At 47.2% G+C, this 14424-nt stretch overlaps 1 protein-coding gene across 5 annotated transcripts in view; it reads left to right on the top strand.

The window, feature by feature from the left end:
• Window positions 1–14424, top strand: part of CARHSP1 (calcium regulated heat stable protein 1) — a 36358-nt gene that overhangs the window by 2052 nt on the left and 19882 nt on the right. Inside the window, exon 1 of one of the 5 annotated variants that reach the window (XM_017733929.1) lies at window positions 13–52. The exons of 1 other annotated variant lie outside the window; for it this stretch is intronic. Coding sequence is in view for 1 of the 4 variants with exons in the window: in XM_017733928.1 (XP_017589417.1) it covers window positions 7695–7722 (28 nt within the window). In the remaining 3 variants the exon portion in view is untranslated. Of the gene's footprint in view, window positions 1–12; window positions 53–7679; window positions 7723–13958; window positions 14201–14424 lie in introns of those variants that run through there. 3 more of the 5 variants (XM_017733931.1, XM_017733928.1, XM_008633380.2) reach the window with 3 other exon arrangements.

Raw genomic sequence — 14424 nt, 5'->3', positions numbered from 1 at the left:
CCGGGCCGCCAGCCCAGCCCTGCCCTGCCCTGCCCTGCCCTGCCCAGCCCAGGTGAGCGGGGTCTCTCCCGGGGGGCGAGGACGGAACATCCTTTGGGAGGTCGGGTGGCCGGCCCGGGGGGAGCGGGCTTGGAGAGCACCCGAGAGGTGTCCGGGGCCGCGCTCGCCTCCTCCGGGGAGGTGGATTTCTTTCGCTTCAGAGATTAGGGCGAGTTTCTTTTGTTTTGTTTTGCTTGTTTCTTTGTTTCTTTCTATGCTTGTTTGTTTGAACTTTTGCCTTTTTGTTGCACTTTGGAACTGGGGATGTGACATTGTTACTCTGAGAATCGCTTGTTTTAGACATGACGAGCGAGACAAAGAGTGCTAAACAAGAGCTTTCAACCAGTAGGAAGATAAAGGACTCACAGCACTGGTTGCTCAGAGGGGCACTGCAGAACTCGGAGCCTTGCTAAAGACTCTGTTGCTGTAGCGTGAACTGCCCGCTCCTACAGTCAGCACTTCTGTTCAGGAAAACGGGGAAAGCAAAGAAACGGGAGAAGCAGCCCTTATTTCGTGTTCCCTCGGCATGCTGGATGTGTGTGCGTGTCACTTCTTGCTCTTGTAGAGGAGCCTCTGACGCTGATTTTTGGATCTGTGCCTCTGAATTTGGCTTTCAAGAAGGGGATTTGGAACTCTTTTCTGATGCTGTTTTTGCTGGAACTGTCGAGCTACTTCTGAGAAATGTTTGCAAAACCTTTTGTGGTGCTAGATTTGATTTCTTAGAAAGTCTCAGTAAACTTCTAGGCTGCTTTGATGTGACCCTGCTAGTCATTAATTTTTGTGAGATTGAAAGGGGTTTTTTGACTGCTGTTAACCCTTACTTTCTGGCTATTATCTTATGTTTGGCAAACATATTGTCTTTCCTTCTGTTGGTTATTAATAATGGAAGACAGCAAGGCCTGTGAATGTAGCTGCAGAGGGCTTGGGCTTTCACAAATACATCTTAGTATCTCACTAAATCTAAAGAGGCTTAACATGTAGCAAAAACGTTAAAAAAAGCCCCAACTTATACGAAGGCTTTGGGTGTTTACAGGAAAAAAGTTGTGTGTGCCAAAGAAACTGCAGGAAAGATGAGCCTGTTCTCTGACAATGGGGTTTATTTTCACATTCTACGTGGGGGTGTAAAGCAGAGAAAACACGTTTCTTCCAAGTGGCCCTTTGCAGGGGCAGAGCTGAGGCAGGAGCTCATCCCACGGCCCCATGTGTGCTGTGACACCCACGTTTGACATAACCGAGTGCGTGGTTGTGCTGCTGCTCTGTCCCCCCGTGTTCAGGGCACCTCTGGCTACAGCTACCCCCTGCACTGCCCTGAGCTTCTGGCACTGTGCTTGTAAATATTTTGACCAGCACCATCTCCTCCTTTACTTACATGCATGTAAACACAGAAGTGTTTATCTGCAAGTAATTTGAAATTAGCCAGCTAAGGCCAGGTAATGCTGCCTTCTGTCTTCTCTTACAACTGTTGCTTTCTGGGTAGTGCTGTCCTCTGGGTGAATCCAGGTTTTATGTTCAGTTAAAGAATGAAACCCACCACTAACATGAATGTATCTGCCGCCAGTAGAGCTCCCTTACAGCAAACTGCCAGACCCTGTTCGTGCACCACACCACATGTGGTTCCTGGGAGGAAATGTGGCATGTGTGGTTCTTTCTAGGTGATAGGACCAGCAGGCTGTGCTATGGTTGTTCTTGGTGTCAGGCCTGACAGTAACAGAAGTAAATAAATCCTTCCCCTGCTTCCATTTCACTCGGAATGGGCTGTGGGGTGCAGATGGGGTTGGGGACTCTTGTGGCTGGGGTGTCTTCAGGGTGAAAGCTGTTACTTATTGCACCTTTTTGTCTATTCTTGTCTCAAGTTTCTATAAGGAACCATTTTTGAATACCTGAGCATGGAGTAGACTTGGCAGGGATTGATAGTAACTGCTTGAAACTTGGGAAAAGACTGATGGTGATCATCATTAGCAAAATTTATTGATGTTGTAACTATTCAAGTCTAGGTTGATAATTATTCTGGGTGTTGGTGGTGAGAGCTGTTGGTTAATCTGCCCCTCATCTGGAAGGTTTCTGCCAGACACTAAGGAGAGGAATTGAGTTTGAAAAGTGTAAATCTCATCAACTCCCCATCAAGGGGAACGATGAGTGGGGATCTCATCCCTTCCCTGGGGCTGGGACCTGCCATCTCCTGGGGGCCGGAGGGCTGGGAACAGCAGAGGGGTGGCAGTCTTTGAAGAGGCAAAAAAAAAAAAGGAATGAAATGTTTGTTTTTCTTTCTGCACAACAGTTTTAGAAACTCAAATCCTGCTTTTTGCAACAGGTTGATGTTGGAAAACTAAAAAAAAAAAATCCAGCTGAAGCACTGTAAAGAAGGGAGAGGTGCAGAGAGGTGGTTTGGGTTTGCATGATGTGTCACTCCCCAGCACAATTCAGATAAAATCAAAAATAGAAAGTGTTCATCTGACTAACTGCTTTGCCTTTGCTCTCAGAGCAGGGTAGAGGCAATTGTTCTGCTTCCTTCTTTCAGTGTGTCTTTTCCTCGTTTTTGAGGCAACTCCCTGGACAGATCACTAATCTTTATTTCCTCCCCCTCCCGCACTGATTGCGGCTCGTTTCCGCTCCCCGCTGCCGCTCCGGATGCTCCCGGGGGCTGCGGGGTAACTTAGCCCGGCTGCAGCAGCCTCGCCTCGCTCCGCTGCCTGCTCTCACTGCTGCAATTGTACTCCTCTGAGCAAACCTCAGCTGGCGAGGCAGCGCTTTCAGGATTTGTCTTCGTGCCCGTTCTCCTTTTCATGACGTGTGTGGCTGTGGCTGGCGTGATGCGCCCCACGTTAGCAGGAGAGCCTGATGGCGGCAGCGAGGGCGGGGGGAGCAGCCAGCCCCGGAGCTCGCCCTGCTCACCCTCGCTCCTTGCAGCCTCCCCTTCCTGAGAATAAACAGGTGCCTCTCGCGTTTTGTCAAAGCGAGATCACTTTCTGCAGAGATTTGGCTTTCCCCCTCACCTCAGCTAGTTGCTAAGACTAAGGTAGAGAAGATGGAGAGATGGGATCCCCTTGTGACAGGAGGTGACACCTCGGAGCATCGTCCCCGCCTTGGTGGCAGCCGGGAGAGGAAGCGAACTGACGCTTTCTTTGTCTCTGCACTGTGCAGGAAGACACTCACTTAGCTTTCGTTTCTGTCATTTTTGGGGCATGTGGAGTACACTTAAGTGGTGTTTCTGTTGTTTGCCCCACCCCCCGCCCCGAGGGAAGCTGTAAAATACAATGTGAGTCAAATCGCATCTGCCCAGGCTTGGCTGTAGTGCCTCGAGGTAGATATGGGGCGTGGGGTGCTGCCCGGGAGCCTGACCTGGCACTAATGGACAGGGCTTCAACAGCCTGGAAAGCCCTCCTGCTTCACTCAAATCAGCTTCATCCGTGTGATTCCTCCGGTGCTACAATCCTAATGATTGATTTCAGAGCTTTGCTGGTTCCTTATTTGCTGTTGCTTTGCACAGCAGCTTTTTTCATTGGGTCGATTTCAAATATAGATAGATAGATATATATAAAACAAAGTAATCTATGACATCTCTTTAAAATAATGATTATCTTGGGCGTAATGACACTCGCATTGAGGTTCTTGCATTATTAATGCAATTTGGAAACTGAATAGTAGTCTAAAGAAAATGAACATTAAGTTTTTGACCCATGGTGTGAGCGTTAGGCTCTGCTTGCCTTGAATAGTGTGTTTCTGCAGGGAGGAGCTGGTGACAGGGTCAAGGTCTCAACAGATGTTTAAATACTAGGGTGTTTCAAGGACAGCAGTTATGAATTTGGCCTTTGGGTGCTTGCCCAGCTGTTTGGGCAATAATCGATGGCCTGTGACCACACTTCCTGCCTAGCAGTGGGGTCTGGGAAGGTAAACCAGGACTTGAGCTGCAGCCTCCCTGTGATCAGATAGCGGAGGGGTGAACAGAGAGAACAAACCAACCTGCAGTTAAATCCCCGGGGGGGTTGAGCTGCAAGGGAGGGCTCTATTACCTTTCTCTGGAAAAAGCAAGCCGGCCTGTGCGTGCCACACACTCCTCACCCCGATGGCTCCGTGCCTGATCTGATCACAGAGCACTTTGTGCGGCGCCAAGGAAAACAGAGAACCTTGAGCTGGTAGTTTCTCTTGAATATTAAACCATGCTGGTCCTTTGCCATGCCCCATGAGCAGCACATGACTGGGGAAGCAGCAGAGCATTAAGAGCTAAGGCTGATCCCGAGGAGGGAAGCAAAGAGGATGCTGGTGTTACTCCAGGTGGGAGCTTGTGGGCCAAAGCCCGGAGGACTGCCTGGGAGCTGGGGTGGGGAGCCAGGCTGGATGGGGCACTGCTGGTGCTGCAGCCGTGAGGCCCCAGTGGAGCGTGGCCAGCGTGGGGAGAGCTCCCACACTGCTGGCAGAGCCTCGAGCAAAGGGTGTCTGTCCTGCTCAGCCACTTGTCACATCAACCACGGTGTACTCGTCCCATGGTGGAGGACAGGCTGCCAGTGGAGACACAGCTGCCTGCTGCAGCTGCAGATCGTGGTGACTAACAGCAAAACCAAAACAGAATTGCTGAGAATTGGAGTGGGAACTTCTGCTTCCAAAAGACTGGTTATCCAGCTGACTGTTGGGATAAGGAGCCCATTCAGCATCTGATGTTCACCTTGTCTTCCCAGTGCTGGTTTTGGGCAGAGTGGGAGGGGTGGTGGATTCTCTGCCATGGGGAGTCCCACTGAGTTCCTTCAGGCACAGCTCTGCATCTTAAAAGTTTTCCAGGAGCACTGCTTTTCCCAAGGTTTCAAATTCTCTGCCACTTGCTATTTAAGAGAATGCCCAGACAAAGAGTAGACTGTGTCCAGGAAATTAACACTTAATCTTGCCTGTCCAGTGGGGGAGGAATTTTCTTTTTATGTCAGTCCTGGTTTAATGTTTGGTTTGTTTACATTGCACAGCCAGTCACGCTGATGGAGGCCCTCTGGCAAAATGGACTATATTGTTTTATGAGCTCCTCCTTCCCAGTGCTTATTGTCTGCTGGCTTTCCCTTCATGAAATGATTTCAGAAGGCTGGTCAAAGGCATTTGCTTGTTTTCAGTTACATCAGTTACTTGATAAAATAAGTCATCGTCATTATTGCAACTTCTTGACAACTACTTAAAAGGGTAAATGAAACTGCCACAAAACAATGTCAAAGAATTTCCTGCTAACAAAATTTATACCTGTTACTGAAGTGTAAATACATAATTAAATAAGTGATTTGGATCTTCTCACCCAGCTCATCAAGGCAGTGCCTGTCTGTGCAGTGGCAGGTCCAGAACAGGAGCTCTGCTGACCACAGCCAGGAAAGGCAAAATTTACTCAGCTGTGAAGACTGTGACTTTGTTTTCTCCAATATTTGGAGAAAATCTAGGAATGGGAATTATGAAATGTGGTGATAGCATTTTCATGGAGCCTCTTTGCGATGGAGAATGATAGGAGGAGTCCTTAAAGTTATTTCAAACTATTTCAAGTGGAGGGTTTTTCATTTTACTGGTAGGGGAGAGAGTAAATAGAGTGAATATTGATTTTCTGCTATATGGTGTTACAGAAAGTGTTTGAATCTTACACAGGTCTCAGTTTCTGAATGAACATGTTATTTTTTTTCTGTGCTGAAGGGGAGTTTTGCCCTATCCTGGGAACTGTGTCAGTCCTAGAAATTATTCTCACTGATGTTTAGGACACCAGTCCTAGAGTAGAAAGAGTATCTTAATATACTTAAATATTTGTGTACTTCCACTGTTTTCTGATACATTATTTTTTTAAAATTGATTTTGTCTTTTCTCCCTGTAGGCTTAGACAAAAAAGGTCTCTGTCCCTGGGGATGTGTGATACACTGCAGTGTCTTTGACCCACAGTAGCAGGGACTTCAGGACAGAAACTCCCTGCTGGAACCCAGTTCAGGCTGAATCTGGCAGAGCTCCTGCCCAGGCACTGCCAGCAGCATCCCAGTATCGTGATGTCACCATGCTGCTGTCTGCACTGTCAGTTTTTCACATGCTCACCTTTCCCACCCTCCCATCCCTCAGGCTTTTCAGGTAGACAAACCTCACCTCGAAAACATCCCAGAGGAATAAAATAAGAAACAAAGGTAGTGTAGAACTGTCTCAGCATTTATCACAACTCCATGGGGACAAGGTGGTTTTGACGGACACTCACTAGACTGGTACAGTTGGGGTCTGGGGTTCTAATCAAATTTGTTCTTAAACATTTTAGTGTGGCTGCATTGCCTCTTCCTTGACACAGATCCTGAGGAGGAACTCTCTGGTACCCCATGGTGTGGACCTGTGCAGTCTGGGATCTCCTGGCCACCAGGGCCAGGGTGAACCCATGAGATGTGCACGCACCAGTACCATGACATGACTTGCTCTGGACTTGGGGTTTGTTCCTGATGCAGGCAGACCCTGAGGAGTCTTAGCTGTCTAACACCGGGTTTCACACAAAACATTGCCCTGGATAAAAGTAACAAAGGCACTGTTAAACATATCCTTGTCTCTGTTTTTTACTGATCTCACATCTCTCTTGTTAGTGGGTCTGGCCCAGGTTCATACGGTCATGTAACTGTAAGCATGTGGCTAAACAGGTAAATTGAATCAAAACAATCTTTCATAAAGGCATTCACTGCTGTCCCTATGTGCAGAGTTTGCTCTGCTTGTGTGTCCCATTCCCTCTGTGATTGCAGTTGAAGTAGATGCAGCTTTTTGGGGTAGTGATTGCTCTAACACAACACTTAGTACAATTTTCTATTAAGCATGTGCTTCTATATGGAGGTGTAGTTTTATACCTGAAGAACATACATGCCTCAAGATTTGCCTGCTTTTTTCAACTATTACACTTGATTTTGTACCTTGCCTGAAAAGCTTGAGTTGCCTGTTCCCTTGCTCTGGTCTGTGCTGGCTTTTGAGCACTAACACAGCAGCCGTAAATAACAGCAGCAGCGCCTGTGGTTCTGGACAGCTCTGTCCTGTTCACGCACTCCCAGCACAGCACTGGGGCCGGGCTCTGGAAATCACAGCGCAGTCAATAGTTTTGTTGATGTGTAAGCAGGCACGAAATGTAGCCCCGCACACGTGCCCGTGCTGGCGCTGCGGTTTTGCAGGCACTACAGCACAATATGAGTCCTTTTGCCGTTTGACGGGCTGCGAAGGCAGGGTGGATGTGCTGAGCAAGAAGGACTGGTTTGTGCACCCATGGTAATCAGGGAGGGCAGTCGCAGTCCCCACAGGTCCATTTTCTCATTAGTCGGCTGTGAACGATGTGTTGCCTGCAGTAGGCTTGCTCGGCTAGGGGTGCTGTGAGCATTTTTGAGACTAAAAAGAGTTTTTTTCCTACAAGTCCAAAGTGCATCATGGGTGGTGTTTTCCAAGCTGCCATATGAGAGGATGTGATGGATGGTTTGTACAGTGTGTAGTTGCCAGAGGATTTGGGGTGTTTGTCGGGGTGGCTGCTGTCCCTGGAGCAGCTCTGGAGGATGTGAGCTGTGGGGTGAGCTCTGCATGCATCACAGGTTTGATTTCACTTGTAGGGACTGCCTGTCAGTGCAGCAGATCACACAGAGCTCTAAAGCAGCAGCTGGCAGCGGGGATGGTTGTGCTGCCAGGATTGAGCGGGTCTGTAAGGTAAAATGCAACATATTCTGTTTGGCCAAGGAGGTAGGTTATGCATGTTTGCTTACATATTCTCTGTTCCACAAGTAGTTTGGTTCTGTAAGAAAAACCAGATCTGTGCATGTGTATATTCATGTAGTTCCTATCCCGTAGACTTCAGTTAAACAAATTAAGGCAATTTCAGCTTGAGAGTTAAGAAGTAACCATTAGTTTTACAGTGTTGATGGAGCACTTGCCTTCTGCTGGAGCATGAGGATGGTGAGTGGGTCTTGGGGTCACAAGCACAAACTTGTGTACAGCATGGTGAGATATACTGGAAATTGTGTTGAGGGATGTAGTGGAGGGAAGAAAAAACAGAAATGCAATTGTTAAGTAGGTGAGTGATCTTTAAATATATCTATATTTAGCTTTCTCAATTAGAATTTAGGTATATCATCGCATCAGATTTCAGAGCATTTTCTGTTTCTTGAATTATTTCAGTCAGTTATATATTTTATGGTCATTAATTGATGTTAATGTAGGTTCATAATTCTGTCTCAATCACAAAACTTTTGTTTAATTGATTTCTAAGCTATCTATTTGGAATAGACTCGGGTTACTAGCCTGGGATGCTTAAAAATATGCATAGGAAGTGTGAGGCAGTGAGACTGGGATGTGGCCTGTGCCTTGGGATAACCAGCAAGTGGAGCCTGGCCTGTCAAAAAGGGCATCTGGGGTCTCTGGGTGCCTCACGGAACTGGTGTTGAGGATCAAGTTATTTTTGAGTGGTTTCTGACTCTGTACCCTGCCAACTGCATCTTGTTGGAATGCTGGCAGACGAAATACCCTCAGAGGATTTATATTTTTCTTTGCCAATACACATATGGCTCATAAATTTCCATGGTTATAGATCTCTGTAATGTGAACTATTTTCCCCTATTGAAAATGTTGATTAGGGAGGAAACACAGTGAACTAATTGTTCTGAGTAGCACTTGAGCCACATAAATATTTCAGGGGATTTCAGTAGCCTTAAAAGGCTCAAAGTTGCACAAGAACAAACTTAACCATAATTGTGCCTGAAGTTTTGTGATGTGAGAGGAAGCTGAAAAGGGGAGAACTTTTCAAAAGTGCTTAGGGATTTACATATGTATAACTTCTTTATAATAGTATGACACTGTATAAGCCCATTTGCCTTGCAGATGAGCTTTAAGATGCTTAGACACAAGACACATGAGAGATTTCTCATATTTTGGTATAAACATTTTCTGCCAATATGAAATAAATCCTGAAATAAATTCACAGGGGGTGCTCCAGCATGGAAGCAATGGCAGAGGGAAAGCTTCGGACTTGAAAAAGCACTGAAGGAGGAGCTGGGTTCCAAAGCTCCAGAGCAGGCACTGGAAGGGACACAAAGTTCCCTTTTCAGCCATATATTCTATTTCATTTGGGAAATACATCAGCTCAAAGTGACTGAGCATGTTAACAAGGATGGGATATATGAAGTGTTGCCTCTGCTGTCCCAGAACAGAGTTCCCAGCCCTGGCTAGTGGAGTGATGCAGGCAGCAGGAACTGGGAGTGACCAGCACAATGCTTCTGCGCTGGGGACCATAAAGCATTGAATAGATAATATCTGCTTTCTGGCCCAAACCAGCTAACTTGTTGACAAAGCTAAATCTTTAGAAATATTTGATACTGGTAAGGTTTATTGTCTAAGAAAGAGTAATGGCAGCCATTCAAGTGACAAATTAGGGAGTGCTTTGTTTTAAAAAGGCATAAGGTTTTTCATTTGTACTTGGAAATTTAAAGGGGGGGGGCAAGAACACCAGAAGCAGCTTGTAAGTCCTCTTGCTCTATCCCATCAATGTCACTTCTGTTAGAAAATTTAAGGTTTGATTTTTGAATCAGTTTGTATACCCTTTCTTGTGTGTTCCTCTGATGTAATGTTTTTTCCCATTTGTTTCTTTACATATTCCTTTTCCCTGCCCTCTCCTTTTCTAATTTGCTAATGCCTTTTGGTCTCACTGTCCTTTCTTAATTTCCCAGTAAAAAGGGCCTCTCCTCAATGTCCACTAAAATGAGTGGAGGCTCTTTTCACAGACAGTTAAGCTGTGGGACTCCTTGCCACAGGATACTGCAGAGGTTAAATGATTATATGAGCTCAGGAAGGGCCTGAAAAATCTCATAGGAGGTTATTAAATACCACTATGCAACCTTTAGTTTGCCATTTATTTATACGAGGATGCTGAAAAGCTGTCGAGAGTGAGCACCACTGAGCACTCACCTTATATTTAACTCTGACCTAGGTAGCCACGCCTGGCTGAGTAAAGTCACCCTGATGCTCCCCAATTTTACTGCAAGGGTCCTTTGTGATCTCCATTCACACTTCCCTGTCCCCTTATCACAGCTGTGTGAAGACTGACATAGCTGGGGACACCAACACTTGCTCCTCGAGGTGACCTGTTGTGTCTTTGGCCCCAAGGAGGGAGCACTTGGATTGGGGCAGGGTTTTGGGAGCTGGTATCTGTGCTTCTGTTCCAGGTTCTGGCCCTGTGGGGATGGCTGGCAGTGGCTTTGGGAGCAGCTGGGCAGTGCTGTGACATGGTGTCCCTGCTGCCACAGAAACAGCCAGGGCTGTGGACTGGCAGCTCACACAGAAAGCAGTTGGCAGACCAAAAGCAAGGCAAGATGCTGGGCTTCACATCCCAGGCTGGTGCTGGCTCAGTGCCTTTGGATGTGCTGGGGGCCATCAGCTGCACAGGGATGGCTGTAACAGCTCATCCCACCGGGGCACTGCCACCTGTCTGGTTGGTGACAGGCTGTGGTGTCCTGCCCTGGTGAGAACCCCCCTCTTCCTGCTGTCATTGAAATACTTGATGACATTAGCCAGTACTATAAGTGCACAGGAACTTAAGTCACTGGGCAATACTTGCACCTAATTACCACCATCATCTTCAACCATCATCTTCATCCTTGCCTGGGAAGAGCTTCCCGAGGAGGATGCTTGTCTGGGACCTGTCACCGCTTGTCCAGGCTCGCCATGAGCTGGGGAGAGTTTTCCACCTCTTGCAATCTGTCCTTTAAACAAAAGGAGTTGGATAAGTGAGATTTTGTAAGCAGACTAAAGGCTTGGACTTCTTCTGTGAGAGATGTATGCTGGTCTTGGGACAGCTCCGTGCTGAGGAAGTCACCTCACCACTGGCTGCTGGTGTGTTCTGCTCCCACTGAAGTACTTTTTTTACAAGAGGTAGGATGGAACCTGGTCCTTTTCATGCTATTGTGCACACTCTGAGCAAACCCAGGTGAGTGCTGTCCCCATGGCAGCCAGCAGTACATCTGGTTACAGCCTCCTGTGGTCACTTACCAGTGGAGGACCCTGGATATCTCTGTTCCAGGAAGTTTGGAGCAACAAGTTTATGCATCGTCAGTCATGGCAAATACTGGATTTCCAGTTAAATAGGATCCCAATTCCTCTGTATTTTTGATAAAATGAGCCACAGGGTATCACCATGTATCCTTCAATATAATCCTAAATCAATTGAAACATGTACCTAACTTGACTAACCACCCAGTTCCTTAACCTAAACCTTTTCTGTTTTTTTATGTGTACCCGTCAGCTTTCATGAGCAGTGGAAAATACAGGACTGTAGGAATTCCTCATCTATCAATGTGCTGTATAGGCTGCTGATGACTTAATTCCTCCCCATCCCTCTCTGTGATCTCTGCTGTGCAGGGTGGGTTCCTGCTGCCCGGGCAGCATTTCCTTCAGACACAGCACACTGCTCACTGCAGAAGAGCATCCCCACCATTTGGGGACAAGGTGCTCAGTGCTGAGATCGCTTGGAAATAGCTGCTGCTGTTTATAAACGAAACTCTGCTTTAATCCAAATTAATTTGTATGCACAGGCAAGCTATAGGAATTTTCCTTGTTGTATTTTGTTTACCTTATAATTAGGCTTTTACTGAACATGGTTGGGCAATGTCCTGGTCTCCATAAACTGCCAAACCACTCCAGTGTGTGGGCACTCCTCTGCATCCTCCAAGGGCGTCATGTTTATACCGTAATCCTCTGTGACATGTCACATGCATGTTGCAACTCCTCTGAGTTTCAGTGCTAATTGAAATACCAGTATTAATTGTGGAAAGTTACTCATGCAAACTAAGCTGGACGGGGAAGCTCTCGGAAGCCGCTGTTTCGTAACTGTTTGTGTTTTGTAAGTGCTTTACTCCATGGTGCAGGGGCAGTGCTGGGCTGCTCACAGTGCTGGGATCCTTGTGTGCACTGGGGTCCTAGTGCCCAAAAGGGCTTTGGAAGAGCTGCAGGTAGGAGCAGTGCTGTGAGTAGTGCTCAGGTACCTGGGAGAGGGAGCTGGGAGCTGCTGTAGGACACCCTCAGTGCTTCACCTTCATCAGGGCAGGGAGCAGGGAGTCCTGGTGCCTTCACTCTCTCAGTAGATGGGCACAAGGGGCTGTGGTTTTTCTTGCTGAGGAGGTTTTCTAGGTCTCAGCAGAAAAGCAGGTGAAGCTGAGGGGTTTATCTGTGTGGCTTCCTTAGAGAAGGAAAGAAATGCAGCTGCGCAGAATAAATTTGGAAACCAGGACACTTGAAAGTGAAAATTTAAAAAATAAGAAGAGTTTCTGGTCTTGTTTTTAAATCCAGGAAAAGCCCAGAAAATAATCAGATTTTCAGATGTCTTTTAGACATCTTTTTCAGATTCCTTTTAGGGACTGAAATGAAAGAGAACTTGCAGAATCTGCATTGGAAAGCAGCTCCTCTTGGGGAACTTTGTTCTATCTTTGAGAAAAAAACTCATTTTCCAGGCAAGTGTAGCCAGTGCTGTCCTGTTCATGGACCATCGTGGTACCATCTGAAAGCAGCTCCTCCATACAGGGTCATTTCCAGAGTAAGGAGGCCAGAAAGAGAATTTTCTCTGTGCTGGAGCACTGACGGGTGCAGGGCAGCATTCCCTGGGGATGAGCTCTGTGCCCGTTCACTGGAGGTGTTGCAGTCTGCCACATGAAAAAGAAACCATTCTTAGATGGAGAGATTTCATGGGGTCTGTCACCCTGTCCTATCCATTTGGACTATTTCCAGGCATTTACATTAATTAAAAGTGAGTGAGACAAGGTTTCTGTGATACTGTTGTGCTGGTCAGAATGGATAACTTCCCCAAACCTGCTATTTTTAGGGTATTTCTAGAGGTATGGGGTAGACTCTAAGAGAAATAGGATATATAGATATATGGAGGAATTATGATGGCATTTATATACCCCAAACCTTATTACTTCAATAGCTTTTTTTTTAGTTATTTTTTCATGGAGACTTTCAGAAATTTCTCCTGCGTTTATTGTGCTCTTTGTAGTTCACTTGTTACAGGTGCTTTGTAGGTCACCTGTTACAGATGACATTTTTGGGGTCTCTTTCTGCACATATTGGCCAATTTTTCTAAAAAAGATATGGTAAAAAAATAAGATATTTTTGCTTTGAAATGTTAAATTAGTCTATTGTTTCCATGATGCTACTGTAATTTATTTCATTTATATTTTAGTTCGGTGCATTCCTACACATAAATATTTTAAAAATCACATCGGAGAAAGAGAAATGGTTCATGTTGAAATATGGCAGATTTAAGGGTAGTGTGGCACGTGGCTGGAGTTTCCTAAAGAGCCTGAAAACATGACCTTACGTCATGTTACATTCATTCTGTAAACACCCACAGGCAAATGCTTTGCTGGCTCAAGCAGGAGAGAGATACTGTCTGTGCTGCCCCTGGTCTCTGCCCCTGGGATCTCACACTGCTGGGCTTTCTGCAGGGCTGGCTGCCCTCATGAGGCACAGGGGGATGGATGGATGGATGGATGGATGGATGTTCCTGGGAGCTCAGGGTGGGTGCACCGGAGGTGCTGTCTGGGGTTCCTGGGATGCTGTCCCTGCCATGGCCAAGTGGGGAGTGGTGGCTGGGCTGGAGGGACAGGGGAAAACCTAATGGAAGTGGGTTGGGAAGTGGTGGGCTTCTGAGAGAGGTAGGAAAGTTGGTTTGTTCAACTAGTCACAGAGTCAAAAAGAGAGGAGGGAATTTGTGGGTGCTGAGGAAGGGCTGGTAGGCAGCTGTCTGAGTCCTAGGGGCCATTGTTGATTTACAGGGAGTCAGTTCAGAACGCAGGATAACATCTGGAAAACATCTCTGAAGACTGCTGGTAGCTGCCTTAGGAAGGCAAAGCATTAGTGAGGAGGAGGCTGGGAGGGCTGGGGCGTGGGTTTTGTTTTGTTTTGAGTTTTTGCTGTAGGCTTCCTGTGTCAACACTGCCCGGCCTCTGAGTGCCTCCCGCTGCGCCTGCAAGTGGGGAGAGTGTCTCTGCTCCTGCAGGAGGGCTGCCAAGGGAAATGAGTTCATCCCTGTATGAACAACGTCAAGGAGTGGCCACACCAGCACGAACTGAAATAGCCAAGCTGCACCTTTGTCTCTGTAAAGGTCCAGATGAAGTGATCTTCTGCTGAGGGTCGCGGGAGGAGGGAGCTGCTGACGTCCCGCTGTACGCACACGGTAAAACTTGGCCGTTCAGTCTCCAATCCTTCTCACGGTGCCTGGTTTTTACAATTTTCAGAGAAGCCCGAGAGGCAGAGGGATGTGCCAGTGCACACTCCTGTGCAGAGATGCAGCACACTGCCCATACAGACTGAGCTGCAGCATGGGCACAGGCTGCCCCTTGCTGCATCCCCCCGTGCCGCGCTGCCCCGCGGGCTGTGGCAGGGGGCGGTGGGGCGGCG

The sequence above is a fragment of the Corvus brachyrhynchos genome, unplaced genomic scaffold (genome assembly GCF_000691975.1).
Source record: "Corvus brachyrhynchos isolate BGI_N302 unplaced genomic scaffold, ASM69197v1 scaffold5, whole genome shotgun sequence".
NCBI classification, from domain to species: Eukaryota; Metazoa; Chordata; class Aves; order Passeriformes; family Corvidae; genus Corvus; species Corvus brachyrhynchos.
This window is presented reverse-complemented; position numbering and strand designations above follow the sequence as displayed.